The sequence below is a fragment of the Schistocerca serialis genome, chromosome 1, assembly GCF_023864345.2.
Source record: "Schistocerca serialis cubense isolate TAMUIC-IGC-003099 chromosome 1, iqSchSeri2.2, whole genome shotgun sequence".
Lineage (NCBI taxonomy): Eukaryota > Metazoa > Arthropoda > Insecta > Orthoptera > Acrididae > Schistocerca > Schistocerca serialis.
Window position 1 is genome coordinate 1,061,094,447 of NC_064638.1, and position 24,791 is coordinate 1,061,119,237.

The following is a 24,791-nucleotide window of genomic DNA, read 5'->3' on the forward strand; positions in this document are numbered from 1 at the left end:
TGTCCTGTTCCTGTAAGTTCTGTGTGTTCTGGCCCATCCTGTTCCAGTCTAGCTGATCTGTTGTGATCCATTCGGTTCTGTTGCATTTTCTTAAATGGTTTGTGTGTTCTGACCCATTCCATTCTAATCGGTTCTGATCTGTTCCATCCCAATTCGTCCCATTCAATACTGTTCTGCTTCAATTCAAATGCTTCCATTCTGACCCAATTCACTTTTTTAAACAATGTATGGGAATGGCGCAATTTGGATTTGGATTACTATGTTTGTACATCATGCGCTACATGTGAGCAGTTACACATTGTGGTTTAAATAGAGACTTTTGCTTATCAGTTTGGATGTAGTTTTTTTGGGAGGGGGGGGGGGGGGAGCTAGTTGATAGAGTTGTAGGGCTAATGTTGATACAGTTTTGGAGCAAGAATGTGCAATATTTCCACATCCACCTCACCATAAACACTCTGATTTATACACCACATTAAATCTCGTCTCTCTATCTCTCTGTTTCCACCTTTGTAAATATGATGTATAGATACTGATGAAATAAGATTGGTTCCCACTAGTATTATAATTCCACAGGTTATAAGGAAGAAAGTAAAATATATACCGCATGTACTTAAACGATTCTCTGTTTACGAAATTACTCCTCCATTTACAGTTATTGTGATAGGCGTATGCAAACGAAAACTGGAAATGGAAGAGGATGAAGTCTAGACATGGAAACTGGAGTATTTGGCGAAAAGAACTGCCATAAAGGAAGAATGTAAACTTACGCAAGAAAAATTAGAAACTGTTTCTGATGTGAAAACAAGTCTTACAATCTATGTTAAACATAGTATACGGAAAAATTTGGATGTGGCTGGGAAATAACAATGGAAAGTGGCCATGTGTAGGAGCACTCATAGAAAATGGTATACTAGAGTATTCTTATTACCTCAAGGAATACCAGCAAAATCTGTATAGATCATCCACTCCCATTCGAGTCTGCTTAAAAGGGATGGTTACATTGTATCTAAACGTGATTGACAGGATATTGCGTAACAGGGAAGCCACCTGCAGAACGTAAAACCTATAGAATTACAACATTTATGAGAACTCGTCTGAAAATTGTAAACTTAAAGTTCTGCATGCAAATTCTGCAAGAATGCGGTGGAGAATAATTAGTAATGTAATCCTAAGGAGACATGAAATTCTTTCACAACACTCTAATGCTGGAAATAAAAGGCAAAATTAAAATTCCTGAATGCTCTGTTCTGGATGAACTGCAGCATGGAACAGAGTTAACTGTTGAAGCTGTAGAACAGGTAGGTTACAGGAAGAAATTTTATAAGAATTAGAATTCGATAACATACCTTCTTCATTTTTGCCAGTTTCCTGCTTGGAAAAAGAAAGATCAGTCGGATGTAGACTAAAATTATTAGTTAAAAATCAAACAATCTTACTAAAACAATACCAAAGAAAAATAAGGGAATAGTTGTTTTCTGTATATAAATGTATGTGTATAAGTTAATAAAGAGGCTTTATTCTCACTGTCGTTAGCCTGCCGAAAATCGTAAAAAATCTCCTAGTTATAACAATCTGTATATGACCTTTGGATGGTGAGATCTTTCAAAGCTGCCAAAAGCGTGTAGTAGTTAGGTGACCCTGAAAAGCACTTTGAACGAGACTGCTGAAAACACAGCAAGATAGAAGCAATACCCTTAAATGAGGTTTACTTTAATGGTTGCCATTATCACAGAAGATGTTAAACGTTGTGTATTGCAAGATAAAAGTAATACTCTGTCATGGACTCGCTATAATATTCGAGTGACTTTGAACGCATAGCAACCCTCATTTGTTACCTATATGAATGTGTACTGTCACTTTCGAATAAGCCACGTCTTCATAGTTCATGTACTTCTCACTGTGCGACAGCAGAAAACTGCAACGTTTTGCAGTGCGAGATGAAGTTATCTGTGTGAGGGGTCGCTGTAATGTCTGGCTGACTTTCACATCGGTGATAGAGACGAGTTTTAGATGTGGGAACAATATTCCTCCCCACCCAGTCGCCACTCCCATTATGCACTGGTGCTGCTGCTTGCAGTGTGGTTTCAGTTGCCTGCGACTGCAGTCGTGTGTGTGAATTGCGTTTGCGTGAGTGTGTGTAAGTGTGTGTGTGTGTGTGTGTGTGTGTGTGTGTGTGTGTGTTTGTGTTTATTATTTCCGAAGGGCTTTGTGGCTTTATCTATGACAGTCTCTTTGGTGTGCCTATCTGCGATTCAGCATCTCCGCTACAACTTTCCTTTTCATAATATTGTAACAATGTTCACTTTGATAATTCTGATCGACAAGTGAACTGTAAGCTATAACATACAACAGCAGTACCGTCCATGTGCGTTTGGCAATGTAACAGAACCATTTTGATGTATTTTGATGAATTTAAATCATGGTACAAAGATCGAACTACATGTTGTACATCGCAAATTTTGATTAGATTTTGGTATTATTTGGTTGCTGCATTTAGGAATTACGGTCTTTAAACGTTTGAGAGATCCTTAGCGTTATAGCTCTGAATGTCAAATGTTGCAGCATTCACGAAAAATTCGTTTTGTTTGAAACCACCACTATGCCTTGTTCAAATGCAAAAAGAAAGCAACATTAGGCTGTTAAGAGCATCGACTAGAACATGATACACTGTCTTTGCTCTTTGAAATGGTGCTTGCTAAGGTGAAACATTACGATAAATACAGGTGGTGACGACCGTTCTGTGAACCACCTCCTCCGACTGAAATGGCAATACTATTCGTCTACTTTGGACATGGAGGTGCCACAGTAAAATCTGAAAAGCATCGAAGAACAGTTCAGGTGTGTAAATATTTAATTAGATGTTTCATATGTCTTATCAAGTTTGAGCATATATAATAGAATTAATTACATTCTTCAACTATCTGGCAGTAACTGAGACTGCCTCTCTGACTGCTTGCTTGATAGGCGTCGTGTTTTAGAGAACATACCGAGAAAAGTTAGTTTTAATACATCACGGGATTTAGGCCTAACTTGAAATGTTAGCTACCTGTTTTGCAGATTATTTTTCAGACACACGTGATTAGGTGTGAAAACAGTATTGAGGCACTTACTTTGAGAGTACACACTAATGATTTAGATGTAAATTTTATGGATATGTGTGTGTGGGGACGGAGGGGGCGGTCTAAAATCGCCTCGCGACACTTCTCATACACATCTCATCTTTTTGTCATGCTTATGTGGTTTTGCAGGGGTGACATTTTACAAGAATTGCTGAACGATGTGGAAAATACTTATTTAAGGCTGTGTTGTCATGAATCACGTTTCCTATACAGATCAAACTTTGCAAATATACTAACGCAGCTTAACCCGTAAGTCCATGGTATAAATACGTGTGTGTGTGTGTGTGTGTGTGTGTGTGTGTGTGTGTGTGTGTGTGTGTGTGTGTGTGTGTGTGTGTGTGTGTGTGTGTGTGTGGGAGAGGGGGGGGGTGATGACTACTGTGGATGTGGAAGTACTACAGGTTACCCTTGTAATGTAAGTTTTGAGTAAATACATTTGAAGATGGCACAAAAGTTCAGACCCTTTCACAACCCTTGGATATTTCTGAGAGCCAAGATAGCAGCTGTGACACATTTTGCCACTCACTGATTCATTTTAGTGCCGACTAAACACTATGCTATGATTGTTTCGTTTTAAAACTACGCTCTTATTCGCTGTAGAGGAGTGGAGAGGGAGGGAGGGAGGGAGGGAGGGAGGGTTTAGAGGGGGTGGTGGTAAGGGGACGCGGTTTGTGGCGTGACGATGATACCATTGATAAGGAGCGTGGGGCTCACTGTCGTCTTGAATTGTGATGTTATTGCCCCTGCATATAGACAACCTGCACTAGAATGCAATTAAAGCTAGTCGCTTGTCGCTTAATAATGACTTCACTGATAAAGAGAGTGGGTTACCGCCATCTTGGTTGTGACGTCATTACCCCTGTATGTAAACAACCTGCACTAGCTTTTGACTTGGTCAGAGATCTCGTAAAGTTCAGTAGAGCATCATTTAAGTGCAAAGAGCGCCATATAGCACATCGATATACTGTGGTTTGAAGTCTAAGGAGGCATTTCAGTCTGAAGTTCTTCTCAGCCTACGATAATGATGGAAGCTGGAGAAATGAATTACAATTTGTGGCACGGCCAGGATTCGAACGAAGGTATTCCTGCTTACTAGGCATAAATGCTGACCATTACACCACTGTAGCACTATGGCCAACAGTGCTGCAGGGACTACCCAAGTCCATCGACCTCCCCAGCACAAAGTTCAGTTCATGTCTTCAGCTTATTTTCCCCTAGTGTGTCCTATTACCGGAGCTCTGCAGCATTGGAATAGCATCGCAGCGTTGGCTATAATGGAGAACTCCTGTACCGCAGGTATAATTGTCAGCATTCCTGCCTAGTAAGTAAGAAGACCTGGGTTCGAGTCCCAGCCGGGGCAAGAACTTTAATTCATTTCTTCAGCTTCCATCATTGTCGTAGATAAAGATGAGGCGTAAATGTTTCAGGGAAAATTTAATTACATGATTTACAAGGTTCCATAGATCAGAACATTAAGTAATAAAGCAAATACTTGAGATTTATTAGCAGTCAGCCCGAACCAGCGCTCTAAGGCAATGGCGGACGTGCATCAAAGGCAGCCAACAAACACCATTCTGGTGAGTACCTGCAACAAGGCCTCCCTCCGCTCACTCCCGCCCTCCCAGTCGCTGAAAAAGCGGCCACAAAGGTCAGAAGTCTATGAAGGGCTGTTTAAAAACGCCACTTAGATGACATATAGGCCAAACAAACAAGTTAAGCAAATGTTAATGACCACCTTCTCGAGAAATGGGCAGCTGAAGACCTCTTAATACGCCATCAGATTTAAAATATGTCTCTTTAAACAAATTTACAACATCACGAATGCGTAGTAGTGGAGAAGGTAATATCTCCTAAATCATTTAGATGAGTAAAATTTGATACGAGAAATCTTAATAAATACCAGGAGAATAAGATCTGACAGTAATTTAGCGAAACCACATGGCAAGGAACCTTGTGTGAACCAAACAGTTATTTAAGGAAAATGGCAAGCTTACCTCAATGATACTGTATTTAATAGCTTAATCTTACAAGCGATTATTTCTTCCATGATATTTAGACGTGGAAATCATATTAAATGCAAAATCCTTAAAAATACTTAAGATCACAATTTAAGTTGCAGAATTTTTGCCACGGTTTACTGACAAAACCCTTTCCCAATATACTATGATATAAGAAAGTCGACGACCATATCAGTGGGAAATATCTAGCATTAAGGTTAACCGCTGCATTTAGTCTTTCACATTGCATATAGCCAACTCAAATACACTGCAGTGAAGCTCTTAGTGGTACACAGAAATACCCAATACAGGCATAATTTTTACATATACAGCCAAATATTCGGCTGATCAGAAATATAAATACAGGGTTATTCTAAATGATGGACCCATTTTCAAACATTCGTATCTATTCAAGTATAAATCCATAATGAACAAACTGTATGCCAATGAAGAAAGGAAGTATCAAAGTTTTTGGCGGCGGCGGCGGGCGGGCGGTGACGGTTTCAGAAGCTGCCGGTAGCGTTCGCGCGGCAATAGGGCTGTCACTCCGTTTCACTGTCAGTTGTGAGTGAGATGGTGATTGTGGAGCATAAGGTTTTCTGCGTTGTTGAGTTCGCGATAAGTGAGTCGCAAATTGCAGTGCAGCGGACATTTCGTACCAAATTCGGTATTCAAACACCAACTCGCAAAAGCATTAGAAGTTGGTTTAAGCAATTTGAACAGACTGGTAGTGTGTGCAAAGAAAAAACGCACAGGCCGACCGCGTGTGTCAGGGAGTGATGACCGACACATTTGTCCTCAGTCCCAGTAAGTCTACCAATAGAGCTAGTCGAAAATCTGGAGTACCCCAAACGACTGTATGGGAAGTTCTGGCTGGCTCTGAGCACTATGGGACTTAACATATGTGGTCATCAGTCCCCTAGAACTTAGAACTACTTAAACCTAACTAACCTAAGGACATCACACACATCCATGCCTGAGGCAGGATTCGAACCTGCGACCGTAGCAGTCATACGGATCCGGACTGAGCGCCTAGAGCCGCTAGACCACCGCGGCCGGCGGGAAGTTCTGAGACGGCGTTTGCTGTACAAGCCCAACTGATTACAACTTGTGCAGGATCTCAACCCTAATCACAAAGAGAAGCATGTCGCATTTTGTGCTTATGTGCTAGCAAATATCGAGGATGACGCATTTCTACAGCTTGTAATTTTTAGCGATGAAGCTACGTTCCACCGTAGTGGAAAAGTCGACAGACACAATGTTCGCAAATGGGGTTAGAAAAATCCACATTCACCATTGCAACACAGAAAGAGACTCACCGAAGATCAACGTGTTCTGTGACGTATCGTGTACAAAGGTTTATGAACCATTTTTATTTGCAGAAAGAACTGTAACGGGAATCACGTACTTGGGCATGTTGAAACAATGGCTATTCTCTCAAGTCATCTTTTGTTTTTCCAACAGGATGGAAAATCTTAATAAATTGGCACCATCATGTACGAGGCCTTTTGAATGACTCCCTTCCTCAGCGCTGGATCAGTCGCAGGGGACTTCAGGACCTGACTCTGCACTTATGTCCACCAAGACTCTGATCTCACACCCTGCGACTATTTCTTATGGGGTTATGTGAAGGAAGTTGTTTACGTCCCGCCTCTACCAAACACTCTGAACGAACTGCGGAACCGGATCACTGCTGCCGTGCACTCAGTAACAGCAGATACGTTTTCGCGTAGGTGGGACAAATTCCGTGGCCGCATTGAACATTTACAACATTTATCACATTTATAAATATTAAATAATTATTAAAATAATTAATTGCAAATAATTAAATTTATATCAAACATTACGAAAAAAACTTTGAAACTGCCTCTTCTCATTGGTATAAAGCTTGTTCATTTTAGATTTGTACTTGAATAAATGCGAAGTTCTGAAAATGGGTCCATCATTTAGAATAACCCTGTAGTCTGAAGCAACTCCACTTGTTAGATAATTATACTCAAACAAATATTTCAGAAAGCCACCAAGTACAAGCAACAGAGGTTGGCGTATCGTAGTGTGAGAAATACTGACCATAGACGCACGATGTGGCACTTATTTGATAATCCTGGAAATATCCAGTGCGGCTCCCAGCACCCAGTCCCGCACAGCATGAAATATCAAAGCTAGACAAATCAGCAGGCGCGGATAGAAGGACGCCGTACTCAACTCAGTGTTGTAACCCTCACTTCACCAGTTACACGAAGTCTTGACACAAGCATATGTAACGGCGACTGACTCATTCTGTCTGGAAGTCGGCCATTAAACCCTCTAGTCGTTCTTACTGCCCCACCAACGCTGCTCAAGACCTACTTTAGGACTTCCTCTGCCAGAGATTATCAGCGAAAATCTGCAATCGATTCTTGCTGCCAATGGTAGCACCACTGAATAACGCCTAAAATCAAGGCACGCGAAATTTATTGCAACCCCCCTACAGCTCAAACGTTGTTACTAAAAATTTCTAAAAGATCTTGACGGATTTATTTCTAATTTTTACACGATACCCTACTGCATATTCAGACAGAAACGGACAAAGAGAAAGGGTGGAGTAAATGTACGGAGAGAGGGAGATGAGAAGATGGGCAAAGACAGGGGGGGGGGGGGCAAGAAATTTAGAATGTACCGGTATATGCAATGCCTGTACGTATTTAGCAATTGCAAAACACTGCTGCCTTCACTAGTAAGCCATAAATATAACATTCGTGTTTGCTAACAACGTTCCACTGTTGTGTGTTTTATGTTACCCTATTATTAAATTTATATATATTTATGTATTACACATATTTAAAAATGGGTAAATAAAAACACAAGCAATCGATCAGTGAACTTAGGAGATTAACGATTTTGAACAAACCGAAATTTACATTTTTATGACATTTTCCCATTTATTACGAGCATATTACATATATACCAGATGGCGTTCCACTAAATACATAAACCACGTCAGTATTCGAATGCAATGTATCAAAATTTCAGTGCAAATTGTGAAGAACTTCCAGAGTTTTGAGACTATGAAAAAACGAATATCTGTGTTGGGATTTATATAGACGCTGTAAACATTCCTACGCGCGAATCTCTAAAAGGTTTTGACTAAATGCTTTGAAATTTTGACGCAACGGAAATGGTTACTTAAAACACGCCTGTATTAGAACGCAACGTTGGGTCAAAATTTCAAAGTACTCGGCCAAGAAGTTTCGGAGATACGCAACTTTGAACAAACGAGCACTTACGTTTTTATTTATAGAGATTATGGGGGATGCACCAAATAAGCTCAGTTTGCATTGTTAATTTATTAACATTAACGAAAGTAAAAGTAGCCTCCTGTCATTAGGTAAAATCAAATATTTTCTCTTTGGGTTTGATCTACATGTCGTTAACTGAACGATATTATACTATCGTATTATAAATACGTTGGCCAATAATAGCTTCTTTTCTTCGCGGCATTCAAATTCAATACAATGACGTTGTGAAATCTGAATCACTGTAATTAATCTTTTGTTTTTTTATTACTTTTGTACGCGTTCGATGTGGCGGATCTCTTTGTTCAAAATTCAAATCAAATGATTCAAATGGCTCTGAGCAGTATGGGATTTAACTTCTTAGGTCTTCAGTCCCCTAGAACTTAAAACTACTTGAACCTAACCAACCTAAGGACATCACACACATCCATCCCCGAGGCAGGATTCGAACCTGCGACCGTAGCGGTCACGAGGTTATAGACTGTAGCGCCAAGAACCGCTCGTCCACTCCGGCCGGCCGGATCTCTTTGTGACTGGTTGTCTAAAATTGCAAATCCACAGCACTAGATGTAACATGCGTTTTTTGATGTTATTTGAGACCTAAGACCTCCGAATCACGACAGAGACATTCTTTTGTGATTTGTTTTACCAGTTCTGTACAAGTTGCATGTAGAGAGCTTCTTTAACTCCTACATCACAGCCAGTCACTTCTGTCGGTTTTATACAAGATAACCGATATGAATAATTTAAAAAGCCTCTGACGTACACCAGTATGATTTTAATCTGATACTCTGTTACCATTATTATGGGTAAAAAATTAACGATGAAAAATTCCAAAAGTAAAAACGAAATGCATGACACACGGCTGTTCATCTGTTATTGTAACTGCTGGTTACTGGTTAACCCATCATCATGTTATAAAATATGGATTCTCATTTCGTACCATGCGCTATGATTCAGTATTTGATCTCTTTTAACGCGATGACGGTGTAACGCGAAACTGATAATTGTAATAAAAGATAAAAAATAGCTGGATGTTGCCTATTTAAAAAAAAATACGTTACAGCTCTTGTAAATCGCATTCAAATATGTTGAACGACAATAATATTCAGTGGTTTCCGCTAGATCCTTATGGGATTTTACAGAATACGACGAAATTGTCCGTGACATTACAAAGTACACTACTGGTCTTTAAAATTGCTACACCAAGAAGAAATGCAGTTGATAAACCGATATTCATTGGACAAATATATTATACTAGAATTGACATGTGATTACATTTTCACGCACTTTAGGTGCATAGATCCTGAGAAATCGGTACCCAGCTCTGGCCGTAATAACGGTTTGATTCGCCTGGGGATTGAGTCAGAGCTTGGATGGCGTATACAGGTTCAGCTGCCCATTCATCTTCAACACGATACCACAGGTCATCAAGATTAGTGACTGGCGTATTGTGACAAGCCGGTTGCTCGGCCACCATTGACCAGACGTTTTCAATTGGTGAGAGATCTGGCGAATGTGCTGGCCAGGGCAGCAGTCCAACATTTTCTGTATACGGAAAGGCCCGTACAGGGACTGCAACATGCGGTCGTGCATTATCCTGCTGAAATGTAGGGTTTCACAGGGATCGAATGAACGGTAGAGCCACGGGTTGTAACACATCTGAAATATAACGTCCACTGTTCAAAATGCCGTCAATACGAACAAGAGGTGACCGAGACGTGTAACCAATGGCACCCCCATACCATCACGCCGGGTGATACGCCAGTATGGCGGTGACGAATACACGCTTCCAATGTGCGTTCACCGCGATGACGCCAAACACGGATGTGACCATCATGATGCTGTAAGCAGAACCTGGATTCATCCGAACAAGTAATGTTTTGCCATTCGTGTACCCAGGTTCGTCATTGAGTACACTATCGCAGGCGCTTCTGTCTGATGCAGCGTCAAGGGTAACCGCAGCCATGGTCTCCGATCTGATAGTCCATGCTGCTGCAAACGTCGTCGAACTGTTCGTGCAGATGGCTGTTGTCTTGCAAATGTCCCCATCCGTTGACTCAGAGATCGAGACGTGGCTGCACGATCCGTTACAGCCATGCGGATAAGATGCCTGTCGTCTAGACTGCTAGTGATACGAGGCCGTTGGGATCCAGCACGCCGTTCCGTATTACCCTCCCGAACCCACCGATTCCATATTCTGCTAACAGTCATTGGATCTCGACCAACGCGAGCAGAAATGTCGCGATACGATAAACCGCAATCGCGATGGGCTACAATCCGACTTTTATCAAAGTCGGAAACGTGGTGGTACGCATTTCTCCTCCTTACACGAGGCATCAGAACAACGTTTCACCAGGCAACGCCGGTCAACTGCTGTTTGTGTATGAGAAATCGATTGGAAACTTTCCCCATGTTAGCACGTTGTAGGTGTCGCCACCGACGTCAACCTTGTGTGAATGCTCTGAAAAGGTAATCATTTGCTTATCACAGCATCTTCTTCCTGTCGGTTATATTTCGCGTCTGTGGCATGTCATCTTTGTGGTGTAGCAAATTTTAATGGCCAAAGTGTAGTCAGACGGAAAAAGATAAATAGAACAGAAAAGTGATTCGAAGGTCGTAGGCAGCGTTAAAAAGCAGTGCTGTAATAGAGCAAAACGAAAATAGATCTGAGTGAGACATAAAGGTAGGGTTTTGCTTTTTGCTCCAATAGTATCAATGCCTGCAGCTATGTAACCGCTAGAGGTCTGGACTAAACTACTCTTAACCGAAACTCCGTTCTGTGAAGCAATCCCCAGTTTCTACTTTAGTCTACTGCAGCAGTATCTCAGTAGAAAACAGCAAGTGAAATTGCGGAGAGATTGACACGCGGGGTAGCCGTTCGGTCTCAGGCGTCTTGTCACGGTTCGCAGGGCTCCCTCCATTGGAGGTTCGAGTCCTCCCTCGGGCATGTGTGTGTGTGTGTGTGTGTGTGTGTGTGTGTGTGTGTGTGTGTGTGTGTGTGTGCGTGTGTGCGTGTGTGTGTGTGTGCGTGTGTGCGTGTGTGTGTGTTGTCCTTGGCGTTAGTTAGTTTAAGTTAGATTAAATACTTCGTAAGCCTAGGGACAGATAACCTCAGTAGCTTGGTCCCATAGTCATTACCTCAAATTTCCAATTTTGCGGTGACATTATATGATAAACGTACCTGCCTGAGCTCTCTGGTATCTTTGCTACACCGTTATACCTAAAAACTCCAAGTTTTTCGTTACTATCCTAGTAGACACTCAAAATTTTCCAAAACTATGTACAAAAGTTTGAAAGATGCGATACTATGTCACCGGTGTAATGATTTTAAATTTTTAAAACTATAATACTTTTCATCTGCGCACGAAAATGTATTTATAGTCTAAAACAGCAGTTTTGGCTGTTTAGACAGTTTCAGGTAATTAAAATAGCAATTGTCAAAAAAAAGAGATATCAATATATACGTTGATTATGATGTATCCAGTTCTCCCCAAGTTAACGAAACGTCCAGGAGCCTGGAAATAAAAGCATGTTGCCTGACAGATTTACGACCGTGGACCCGTGGGAAGACCGTGGACCCGTGGGAAGACCGTGGACCCGTGGGAAGACCGTGGACCCGTGGGAAGACCGTGGACCCGTGGGAAGACCGTGGACCCGTGGGAAGACCGTGGACCCGTGGGAAGACCGTGGACCCGTGGGAAGACCGTGGACCCGTGGGAAGACCGTGGACCCGTGGGAAGACCGTGGACCCGTGGGAAGACCGTGGACCCGTGGGAAGACCGTGGACACGTGGGAAGACCGTGGACACGTGGGAAGACCGTGGACACGTGGGAAGACCGTGGACCCGTGGGAAGACCGTGGACCCGTGGGAAGACCGTGGACCCGTGGGAAGACCGTGGACCCGTGGGAAGACCGTGGACCCGTGGGAAGACCGTGGACCCGTGGGAAGACCGTGGACCCGTGGGAAGACCGTGGACCCGTGGGAAGACCGTGGACCCGTGGGAAGACCGTGGACCCGTGGGAAGACCGTGGACCTGTGGGAAGACTGTGGACCTGTGGGAAGACTGTGGACCTGTGGGAAGACTGTGGACCTGTGGGAAGACTGTGAGTGGACTCTGGGTGTACTGTGTGTGTGGGGGGGGGGGGGGGGGGAGGGGGATTGTTTGATGGTTGGCATGCTCTACCCTAGGAAGGCTGTCCATACAAATGTCTCTACTTGGGACACGTTTTTAACAACGCAGTCTCTACAGTAGTAGACTACCGATTGACTATAGCAGAACATTGTGTTCAGGAATTTCGATATCCTATTGGATACAACCAGACTTGAGCAAGTGGTGAAGCTAAAGACTGAAGTGGAAAGATGATGTACACCCAGTGGTCATCTGCTGCTGACTATCAGCAAGCACGAGGTAGAAGACCATTCTTAAGAAACTTCTGTATCCGACAGACATCCTGTAACTGTGCTCCACATTTTGACAAGATAACTTCTGCCAAAGCCTTCTACATTAAGAGAAACATTTCATGCAGTAGCCAGGCGTTTGTGGTGATGAGCCTATTGAAACAGAAGCCGTAGTTGGGAGTGGTAAGGTCCCTAACTCAGCATACCAAGAAAGAAGAAAGATTTTTTATAATATTTATTCACCTCAGCGATTTCCAAAACGATATCGACAATAATTATTAACAACTGAATTCCCATAATTGCGTAGGCTTCCGCGGCCAGACAAAGTAAAAGTCCGCTGCAACAGTGGCCGAAACGTTGGTTTTTCTGCAGCAGCCGTAGTTTAATACATTATGACGCGGTACCATACCCAGAAAACCTTTATGTCAACTGAATTCCTGTTAACTGAGAATCATTTTGCCTTCTTCCAAAACAGACCTTATATGAGCCAAAATGAAGTTATGAATCAATCACACAATCAGAAAAACACTTCAAGTTATTCTTTAAAGATCTGAATAAAAATTTAAAATTTTGTCCACCTATAAGTTTTAAATCCCTTAAATAATTAGTCAGTGTTAACAGATTATACAAGGTTTGCAACAATTTTTCGTTATTCAATAGGTGAACAAATAAAGTTCTGAATTTGTATATAAGAAATGAAATCAGTAACAGTATTAATCCAGCATTTCAAAGAGCTGAAAACAAAAATATGTGGCTAATAGATGTCCTGTTGGTGTGGAGGTGTATGGTTACTTCTGATAATTTCTACTTCTGAATGCCTCTAAGGTACAGAACCCACCCAGTTACATTAGTGTAAAATTTATACACAAAGGAATATAAAAACATCAAACTATTTGACCATGAGTTATGAAAGTGAAGCTGACACGATGTATTTATTCCAAGAGTACTCCTATTACTCCCCACAGATGCAAACAAATTTTATGTAGTTCTTAAAGGAAAGCTGTTCAGTAAAGGGGAAAAAGGGACCTAATACCACACAACATTTTTTTCCGAAAAATATAAATGACACAGAACAGAGATCAACAGTACCACACCCATTAAAGTCACGAATGTTTCATAAAATGTAGCACACAGACATACAGTTGACAAAGTTGAGCTGGGGAGGCGCTGGGGGGATGGGAGCAGTTTGACTCTTGCTATGACTTTAATTCTGAATAACATGATTCACAATGGTTGTGAACTGCTGTTCATAACTACCACAATATGTAAGGTACACATGTTGTGCTGTGGGGTAATCGGTACGGTTGCAAATGAAAACACTTTCTATTCTGCAATCGTAGTGCAGACATTTTTGTAGCACCAAGATGACCAGTTTCAACAGTCTTGTGCTGCCATCCTCTGATCTTATGGAACATGTTAAAAATTGCCATGTTACGTACATCACGTCAAGTCAAAGCATAAAAGGCATTCTAGACATGTACATGTCTCGATAAAAATAAAGTTCATGAAATGTATGCAGTTGATAAAAGGCACACAGTTGATAATATTCTCGTATTGTCCAACCATTTTGGTGGCGAACATGATTCTCACAAGCTTCCCACATAACAATCCACTTGCGGCTTGCGAGAATCATGTTTGCCACTAACATGCATGGAAAATATGAAGATCTTATCAACTGTGTCCATTTTATCAACTGTGTGCAATTTATCAATGGTGTTTATTTTATCAACTGGACTTCTGTCATTACATGTTTAGCTGAGGAACATCTTTTATGTTTTGACTTTATGTGACGTAAGATGACTATTTTATAAAAGGTTGCAAGACCAGATGATGGTAGCGTAAGACTGTTGAAACCGGTCACATTGGAACAATAAAAGTGTCTACACTTTGATCACAGCATGCAAACGGTGTACCTAACATGCTTACTGAACAGTAACTCCTGCTGCTATATGTGCATGCTGCAGTGAAGAAACTCACTGAAAAGATGCCAAGGCAGGTGATGTGATATACTCAATATACACATGTAACAATCTCCAATTCAGTCACCAGTGTACCTTTTGGTTGAACGGTGGCCCTCCATCTGTTTCTCTTGTCCAGATCCATTTCCTCACCCAGACTCTGAACAATGAACTCTCTCCTTCCATGCCCTCAGACCGAAACTCTGCTTCCTTACTTGTCCCTAGCCATTGTCAGAATCTCCTCTTCCTCACACTTCTCTTCCTCACACTTCACTCAAGTCCACAAAACACTCTACAAGAAGTATGCGCCAAAAGCTAAAAATCAGCAACTGAAATTGGTAGCACTCATGAGTGGCAGTCGCATATCACCGTGTGTACCATATATCCTCCCTCTAGAAGATGGACAAAATCTGTTCCTCCAGTCCCAATACATTTCACTGCATCGAACAAGCCTCCACCGATATGCTTTTTGACGTCACAGTTAGCGTCAAAATCAAAACACTGTTATTTCGCGTACACTAGAAGCAGTGTGGCTCGGGTGCCTGAAAGACCCTGCAAAAACGCAACAGTATCCCGGTGACATAGCGTCAGGTGCCCTGTAGTGCTGGCCAATTTTGGCCTCTGAAGGAAGATGTTTTTTAAAAGCCTAGCTGACATTGATCACACAAAATGGTAAACAGTTAACAAGATGAATACCACTGCAGAAAACAGAGGAACTCACTTTTCTTGGGTGAGAACAATTACCGGGGGTGGGGGGCAGCTCCTTCGCAATTCAAAGAAGGCAGTAGTGAAAAACTCTGTCCCTGGCCCCTTGTACAATGCACCAAGTCTGCTACAGACTCAACGCTGCCTGTGGCCGGTGGACCCTCGGTGGCTGAGCCTATGTCCTTCACCTCGCCGTCTGTTCTGTGCAATACACGATCATAAGACATGTCAACCTGGAAAAAGCGTTCGACAATGTGAAATGGTGCAAGATGATCGAAAAAATGGCTCTGAGCAATATGGGACTTAACATCTGAGGTCATCAGTCCCCCAGAACTTAGAACTACTTGAACCTAACTAACCTAAGGACATCACACACATCCATGACCGAGGCAGGATTCGAACCTGCGACCGTAGCGGTCGCGAGGTTCCAGACTGAAGCGCCTAGAACCGCTCGGTCACTCCGGCCGGCAAGATGATCGAAATTCTGATAAAAATTTGGGAAAGGCAGGTAATATACACTATGTGCAAAAACCAAACGGGAACACTACAACTGGAAGTCCAAAAGCTAAGTGCCAGGACCAGAAAGCTGTAAGGTTGGAATGCAGTCTTCGGGACTTACTGTTTAGTCTATAAATCGAAGATGCAATGACGGAAAGCAACGAAACGTTAAAGACTGGTATTAAAATTCAGTGTCAAAGGATATCAATGATGAGATTCGCTGATTACTTTGCTAATCTCAATGGAAGTGAAGAAGAACTACAGTATCCGTTTAACGGAATGAAAAGCCTGAAAGTAGATAATATGGATTGGGAGTAAATCGAATGAACCAGCAGAAATGAGAAGAGCGAGAAAAATCAAAATAGGTGATAACATAGTAGATGGAATCGAGGAATTCTGCTACTTAGGCAGCAAAATAACCCATCACGGACGGAGCAAGGAGGATATCAAAAGCAGACTAGCACTGGTATTCCTGGCCAAGAGAAATCAGTATCAAGAGGAAGAAATTTCTGATGATGTACATTTGGAGCACAGCATTTTATGTGCTATGGGAAAAACAGAACAGAAGAGAAGAGAAGAATTTGAGGTGTGATACTGAGAAGAACGTTGAAAATACGGTACGGAATGAGTAGGTCCTCCGCAGAATCGACGAGGAAAGGAGTATATGGAAAACACTGACAAGAAGAGGAGAATAACTTCCATGGTACCAGAGGACGCTGTAGAGGTTAAGAACTGTAGAGGGAGACAGAGATTGGAATATATCCAGCAAATAATTGAGGATGCAGCTTGCAAGTGCTACTCTGAGATCAAACAGTTGCCAAACGAAAGGAATTCGGGGAACGCTGCATCAAAAATAACAATAAAACCACTTATAGTTCTAATTACCGTACGTACTCTTTCTACAATATTGTACATGAATAAAAATTTTCGTTATCTGATATACTCGCTAGTTTCGAAATTTTAATAGCCGACAGAGTACTTACAGGCAGTCAGAATATATATATATATATATATTTTTTTTTTTTACAACTACCACATTTCGTGTTTTATGTGGCGGTTTCAGCATGTATCAATTCACATCGCGATAAAAGTCTGATAGTATAAAACATAGAGATCTTCGTGATTGCGTAAAAGGATAATTCATCTCTTGACAAATGATACATTCAAGAATGACTGTTTTTACTGAGTATTTTGAGTTACACGGTCTTATAAAAACTTATCTTCACGTTGTTGGAGTTGGTAACACCTAATTCGTCATAACGAATTTGTAATCCACATTTTTGGATGAGAGACAGTGGGAAGAAAGAGTGAAAACTTCGACCCTGCGAAGCGTAATTAATGGGATAAACTGCAACTAAATGACGTAGGCATCGAGTGGTGAGGGAGGATGATGATATTAATACAATATACAGAAACAATTCGATAACTTTAATCCCACTTACGAAAATATAGTCTTCTAGTGACAGAAACGGCAATCACGTACGAAAGTACGTCGATAAAGGTTCAAAATGGCGCTGAGCACTATGGGACTTAACATCTTAGGTCATCAGTCCCCTAGAACTTAGAACTACTTAAACCTAAATAACCTAAGGACATCACACACATCCATGCCCGAGGCAGGATTCGAACCTGCGACCGTAGCAGTCCCGCGGTTCCTGACTGCAGCGCCTAGAACCGCACGGTCACCGCGGCCGGCTACCAGGTATCGATCTATGCTGAAACACGTGATAGTACGTGGTGTTGCACCCACGGACGGCAATGCATGAGCTGATTCTGGCATCCAGGTATCGACCCACGCTGTAACAAGCATATTGTTACGTGGTGTAGCCATAACAGGTGGCGATGCAGACGCTGGTTCCGGCGTCCGGTCGATCGTGCAGATGGCGGGCACTGTCCTGGAACGTTATGCCACGTCTACTCGACCTGTTCACGTAGCTCAATAAGACTTTATTGAGTATTCAATGCAGTGTGAAGCCAGGCTAACAGGCATTACATGTATTGATCAAAAATGATAGTGCATTGAGAATGGATAGTTTCTAGCTGAAATCTAGATCTGCCAATAAAATTTCGAAAGGACGACTGACAGCTGGAATCAATTATTTACAAGTCAATATAACAGTCACTGCCTGCAACAGCCTCTGAATGGAGGGTAACCTGTTCAATGAGAGTAGTTGAGTGATGCGTCAGCCAAGTCACTTCCTTTCCCATCATATACCATACTGGCTCGACTGGAGACAAATCCAGAGATCATGCTGGCAGGGAAGTTGCTGCACTTCTTGCAGAATACATTGAGTTTCACGGGCAGAGTGTGAACCAGCATTATCCTGCTGGAACCACACATCACCTTCCCGCTGCAAGGACGGCAAAAGTACAAGTATAACAACATTCTTCACGTGCTCAGTGGTGATTGGTGACCCAAAAGGTGAACGACAGTTGTAGCTTTTCGCACCCCAGACATTATGGTCTGGCGTGGGGCACTCTTGAATTAACGCACCCAACGAGACAGCGGCCATCAGGTATACATCGTACGCACAAACTACCATCGACTGCATGGGAGCAGAATCTGCTTTTGTCGTTGAAGACCATGGCGCACCTTTACAAGTGATCCCTTGCTGGCACCAGTCCAGCCGTGCACGTTGATGCTGTGAAGTGAGTGGAAGACGGGCTAGAGAAGTGTGTGCCCGTAGGCAGATTGATAACAACTGGTTCGCAGCAATTCTTATTGACTTGTCTGTACTCACAAGCCCTCGTATCTGTGCTGTGGTAGCTGTACGATTTGACACAGCTGCCCTTACAGTACGACGGTACTGGAATGCGGCTGTTCTAAATGGAGGTCCAGAGCCTTGTCTACGGCTGTGACAATGTTCATGTGACTACTGATACCAGAATCGTTGTAAGCCCAGCTTGTGTGTCAGATATCCAGAAGAACCATCCCGCAACTTCAGACTCGCTCATCTGGCTGTAGAAAACACGAGTGTATCTCCGTGACGTGGTGGCCTGCTTACTTCACACGCTTGCGCCAAACTGAGCCTTCCTTATTAAGAGGTAAACACTGATGGCGCTCTGGTAGCTATACCACTACGCTATCTGTTGGTGGACGATACTGAAACCATTCTCAATACATCTACTATCTCCAGGTCACATATGCCGTCAATGATCAAAATCAACGTCGTCTTTCCTGGTGTGCTAATTTTTTTTCCAGCAGTGTAGCTATGTCTGCTGAGGAACTACGACGTTCTAACACTGGTGTAAATCGCCTTAGCCACAACATGCAGTCAACCACATCAGTAGTACACATTCCAGAAGGAACCAAACCGCATAAAGTAGTACACAACTGGCCATAAAAATTGCTACACCAAGAAGAAATGCAGATAAACGGGTATTCATTGGACAAATATATTATACTACAACTGACATGTGATTACATTTTCACGCAATTTGGGTGCATAGATCCTGAGAAATCAGTACTCAGAACAACCACCTCGGGCCATAATAACGGCCTTTATACGCCTGGGCATTGAGTCAAACAGAGCTTGGATGGCGTGTACAGGTTCAGCTGCCCATACAGCTTCAACACGATACCACAGTTCATCAAGAGTGATGACTGGTGTACTGTGACGAGCAGTTGCTCGGCCACCATTGACCAGACGTTTTCAATTGGTGAGAGATCTGGAGAATGTGCTGACCAAGGCAGCAGTCGAACATTTTCTGTATCCAGAAAGACCCGTACAGGACCTGCAACATGTGGTCGAGCATTATCCTGCTGAAATGTAGGGTTTCGCAGGGATCGAATGAAGAGCCACCGGTCGTAACATATCTGAAATGTAACGTCCACTGTTCAAAGTGCCGTCAATGCGAACATGAGATGACCGAGACGTATAATCAATTGCACCCCATACCATCACGCCGGGTGATAACACCAGTATGGCGATGACGAATACACGCTTCCAATGTGCGTTCATCGCGATGTCGCCAAACACGGATGCGACCATCATAATGCTGTAAACAGAACCTGGGTTCATTCGAAAAAATGACCTTTTGCTCTTCGTGCACCCAGGTTCGTCGTTGAGTACATCAACGCAGGCGCTCCTGTCTGTGATGCAGCGTCAAGGGTAACCGCAGCCATGGTCTCCGAGCTGGTAGTCCATGTTGCTGCAAACGTCGTCGAACTGTTCATGCAGATGGTGGTTGTCTTGCAAACGTCCCCATCTGTTGATTCAGAGATCGAGACGTGAGTGCACGATCCGTTACAGCCATGCGGATAAGATGCCTGGCATCTGGACTGCTGTTGATATGAGGCCATTGGGATGCAGCACGGCGTTCCGTATTATCCTCCTGAACCCACCGATTCCATATTCTGCTAACAGTCATTGGATCTCAACCAACGTGAGCAGCAATGTCACGATACGATAACCGAAATCGGGATACGCTACAATCCGACCTTTATCAAAGTCGGAAACGTAATGGTACTCATTTCTCCTCCTTACACGAGGCATCACAACAATGTTTCACCAGGCAACGCCGGTCAACTGCTGTTCGTGTATGAGAAATCGGTGGGAAACGTTCCTCATTTCAGCACGTTGTAGGTGTCGCCACCGGCGCCAGCCCTGTGTGAATGCTCTGAAAAGCTAATCATTTGCATGTCGCAGCATCTTCTTCCTGTCGGTTAAATTTCGCGTCTGTAGCACGTCATCTTCGTGATGTAGCAATTTTAATGGCCAGTAGTGTAGTAGTGGCGTGAGTACAGCGCCAGAAGACGAAGTCTTCAGTGAGACAGGGGCGCATAGACCAGTCAATTTCCCCTGGAACAAAATGTGCAGAGCATCGAGCATCTGCGCTGCAGGTGGAGCAATGCGAATTTCTTCAGTCACCAATTCTGGACCAAACGCCACGCAATAGTAACCAGTCTTCCTACTGTCTTTCACAATAGGGTTGAGGTATTGTGTTATCATTACTTAGTTGCGCTGGGCACGTCGTAACAAATCGGTGGATGTGATATTTTGTTGGTACGCAAAACCAGAACGCCTGTTTCCCAAAACGTATAGAATGCGTTAGCATTCGTGCTAGATAAAAAATAGTTTTCAACAGTGCTCAGTCGTGTTTTGTTGGGACTGATAACGTGTCAATATGTTTTCCACAGCGCCCTATGCCCTTAGAAGTGAAAATAATTCGACGTAAGACAACGTATTATTTACACGCACCTACCCCAATTAGTGGGATAGTGATTTCTGCACACCGAACGTAGAAGAGAGAACAATAGTAGTTGCAGCAGGAAACCGTTCCTGTGATCTGTAGCAACACTTGGATGTCAACTTATTTCCAGAGACGTAGCAGCATCGGAGCGTAGCCGTGCGGTGGCAGTATCTCTTGATGTTCAAAGGGTGGAGCTGCCGGATTACGGAACTCCGCAGAAACTGTTACGACACTGGTCTGCGGCAGATAAAGCCCTATCTCGTTAGCGAAAAAGCTGTGAGAAAACAAGCTGCCAGAGATACACACAGAAGCGACTTTCTTTCAGCCAAAACCGAAGCTGGAACACCCTGTAGGGAAGAAAATGAACGCTGATGAACTCATCAGAAGAGGTGAAGACGATATAATAGAACTAATGAGTAGTCGCAAGGGCTGTCATAGATGTAACGCTGCTGGATTTTTCTGTCACTTTGGTAGCAGTTCAGAGCCACTAAGTTTACAGGTATTCGCTATTGTACACACATATTGTGCTTGACGGCAGCCGCGCCAAACAACTAATGGCCGATGGTGGCTAATCATAGTAGTGTCATATGGCAAGATATATTACGAGCTTCTGCATCTCACATCGCCATTAATTTCTAGGTACACTGGCCTATAAAGATTGCCAAACTCATATTCAGTGGTCCGGAAACGTCTTATTTTAGGAAGCACCATTATGTTAGTCTCAAAGTCTCGTAGTTTCAGCAACATTTTGATTCTTCTATTTTTGTAGGCCATATTATCCTTGCAGTCGCTTTCGATGTTAATTACACAAGCTATGGTATCATATGATCATGTGGACACACCATTATACATCTCATAGGATGAAAAAATTCTATGTCCGCTGCACTGAACCTACTTTCTTGCTTACTGTGTACACAGCGGCAACATGTCAATAAAGCAGACAGACAGCAGAAATATTCTGAAATATTGCACATGTATAGGGCCAATCCCGATGACTTTCTGAACTGCCTTATCACCTTGAAAGTGCACTCGGTGTAACACAATGACCCGTAGAGAAAGGAGAAAGGAAGTAGTATAAAAAAATGAACTCAAGAAATGACCATACTAAGCAGTGAGAACATATAGAAGACGGATACACAAAGTCGGAAAATGTGAAGTCCTAACAATCATCGGACAACGAGGTTCCGCGTGTTTTTCGGGACTGCCAACAGATTATGCTCGTAAGGCGTATATCAGCACCGAAAAGGGGCATATCTTCATAGAAACATATTCCTGTTGCTTTCAGCTCTTATTACAGGATTCGGTCAAGACGAAGTGTCCAAAGCGTTATACTGGGGCTATTCCAAAAGTAAGGGTTGGGGGTGATTGCCGAAGGAGACCAGACAGCGAGGTCATCGGTCTAATTGGCTTAGGGAAGGACGGAGAAGGAAATCGGCCGTGCCCTTTTCAAAGAAACAATCCCAGCATTTGCCTGGAGCGATTTAGGGAAATCACGGAAAACCTAAATCAGGATGGCCGGACGCGGTATTGAACCCGAATGCGAGTCCAGTGGGCTAGCCACTGTGCCACCTCGTTCGGTCGGAAAGTAAGGTCCGATCGGTCGAGAAAAAGAAACCACTGAAAATCAATAATGTTTTAATTGCAAGAGATGGCTACACCTTCCAGCTTCATCTCTACACAGTCACCGCTCCGAGTGAGACATTGTACCAATTTTCCAGTACCCTCGTCATAGAAAGCAGCCGTCTGTGCTTCCTGCCAATTCACCATCCGTGCCAAAAAGCTGTCTTCATAGCCTGCGATTCATTTCAGCTGAGGTGAAACTCAGAGGGAACCAATTCTGGGCTGCATGGTGATCAACAATTCCTACCGAAAACGCTGCAGAAGCGTCCTTATTGCCCCTTGTTGTTATGCAGAAGGAAGTTCATGACAGTTACGTCATGTGGACTGCGTGAATTCAGACGACATCTCTCACAGGCACTCATACATGTCGGGAGCCACTATTTCCTAGGCATCTTTGAGTTCTCACTGTGTGCTCAGAACTGAAAAGAGAGACATGACAGGATCGACGGGTATACTAGAAAGGCTGCCCAAAACATTTATGAAAAGCTTCATCGTATTTTCAAGATGGTTTCCATTTCGTGACCGTGCGGGCCTCACTTTCCGAATAGTAGTCTTCTTATTAGTTACAGGACTACGCTCCATTTAATTCTACACACGACACACACACACACTCTGCTCACTTGGGCTCTAAGGTTTTGGTTCAGCCCTCCCTATTCTTCCGACATGGCGCCAGTATCCATAGCAGCTACAATTCATAATTCTACAGATTTATATAACCAAGGACTCCGTGAGTCGCCCATCGCTGGGTAAAATGTGTCGCATTGAGAGGAAAATATGCAGAGAGGGACAAATGTCATTATCTTGTTTGATAGTTACGTCACATTTTGTCGAGGTGATAGTTAAACCTTTCACCGAAGTTGACCGAAATCAAAAGCAAGGGAATCGCCACAAAAAGTGCAATGGGAATACCACTGTTATACGAGGACAGGGAGCACATTTAAAGTCTTAACCAGGGGGAGAACTTGTCCGACGACGCTACTGAGAAAGAAATGGGAGTCGATACGGAAGACACAAGGGTTCCACTATTATAATCTAATAGAAATTTAGAAGACTACGATCGGATACATCAAAAGGAATGGGTAAGACTTCTTCGGAACTTCCGATCTTATTTGGTGGCCGGAGAGGGGGTGAGGGTGGGGGGTGAGGGGTGGGGGTAGTGGCAATCAAGTGGCTGTTCAAGTTGGTGTACAGAATCTATGAGTCTGGAGAAATCAGGCTTTTGGAAAAGTACTATCCACGCAATTCCGAAGACAGTAAGAGCAGATGAGTGCGAGGACTATTGCACAGCCAGCTAAACGGCTCTTACATTCAACGTCATTACAAGAGTTACATACAAAAGATCGCAGAAACAAACTGAGAACTCGTAAGATGAATGTAATGTTGATTTTCTAAAATGCAATTCCGACGTTGCGATTGAAAGTAGAAGTAAGACGAGAGAAAAGTCATGACGCGTTAATAGATTTTGTCGACATAGAAAAAGTGTTCGAGAATGTAAAATGATGCAGGACGTTAGATATTCTCAGAAAAACACATGAGCTATAGGTAAACGGGTAACATACAATATGCACAAGAAACAAGAGGGAATAATAATAGTAATAATAATGAAATACCGAGAACAAAGTATTCGGACTAGGCAATGTATATGATAGGGATATAGTCTTTTGCCTTAATTGCTAGATCCATGCATCGAACAAACTACGTCGCAAATAAAAGATCGAGGGATTAAATTTAGAGTGAAAGTATATCATTGATAAGATTTGCTGATGACATTGCTATCCTCAGAGAGTGTGAAGAAAAATCACCTGATTTGGCTAATGAGTACACAGTAGGCTCTGAGAAATAGCAGAAACTGGGTTAGCAATAGACTTGACATCAAAATTGGGGATCGAAAAGTAGACGAATTCTGCTAGCTTGGAAGCAAAATCACGCATGACTAACGACACACACAAGACATAAAAAGCAAATTAGCACACGGAAAAAGAGGACATTCATGGCCAATAGAAGTCCGCTCGTGTGAAAAATGG

General features: G+C 42.9%; 1 protein-coding gene across 1 annotated transcript; it reads left to right on the forward strand.

The window, feature by feature from the left end:
* The first annotated feature begins 11,923 nt into the window (after positions 1-11,923).
* Positions 11,924-12,502, forward strand: LOC126455288 (acidic proline-rich protein PRP25-like). Its single transcript, XM_050091163.1, has one exon. It carries the CDS (start codon positions 11,924-11,926, stop codon positions 12,500-12,502), a length of 579 nt encoding a protein of 192 aa, XP_049947120.1.
* Positions 12,503-24,791: the final 12,289 nt, after the last annotated feature.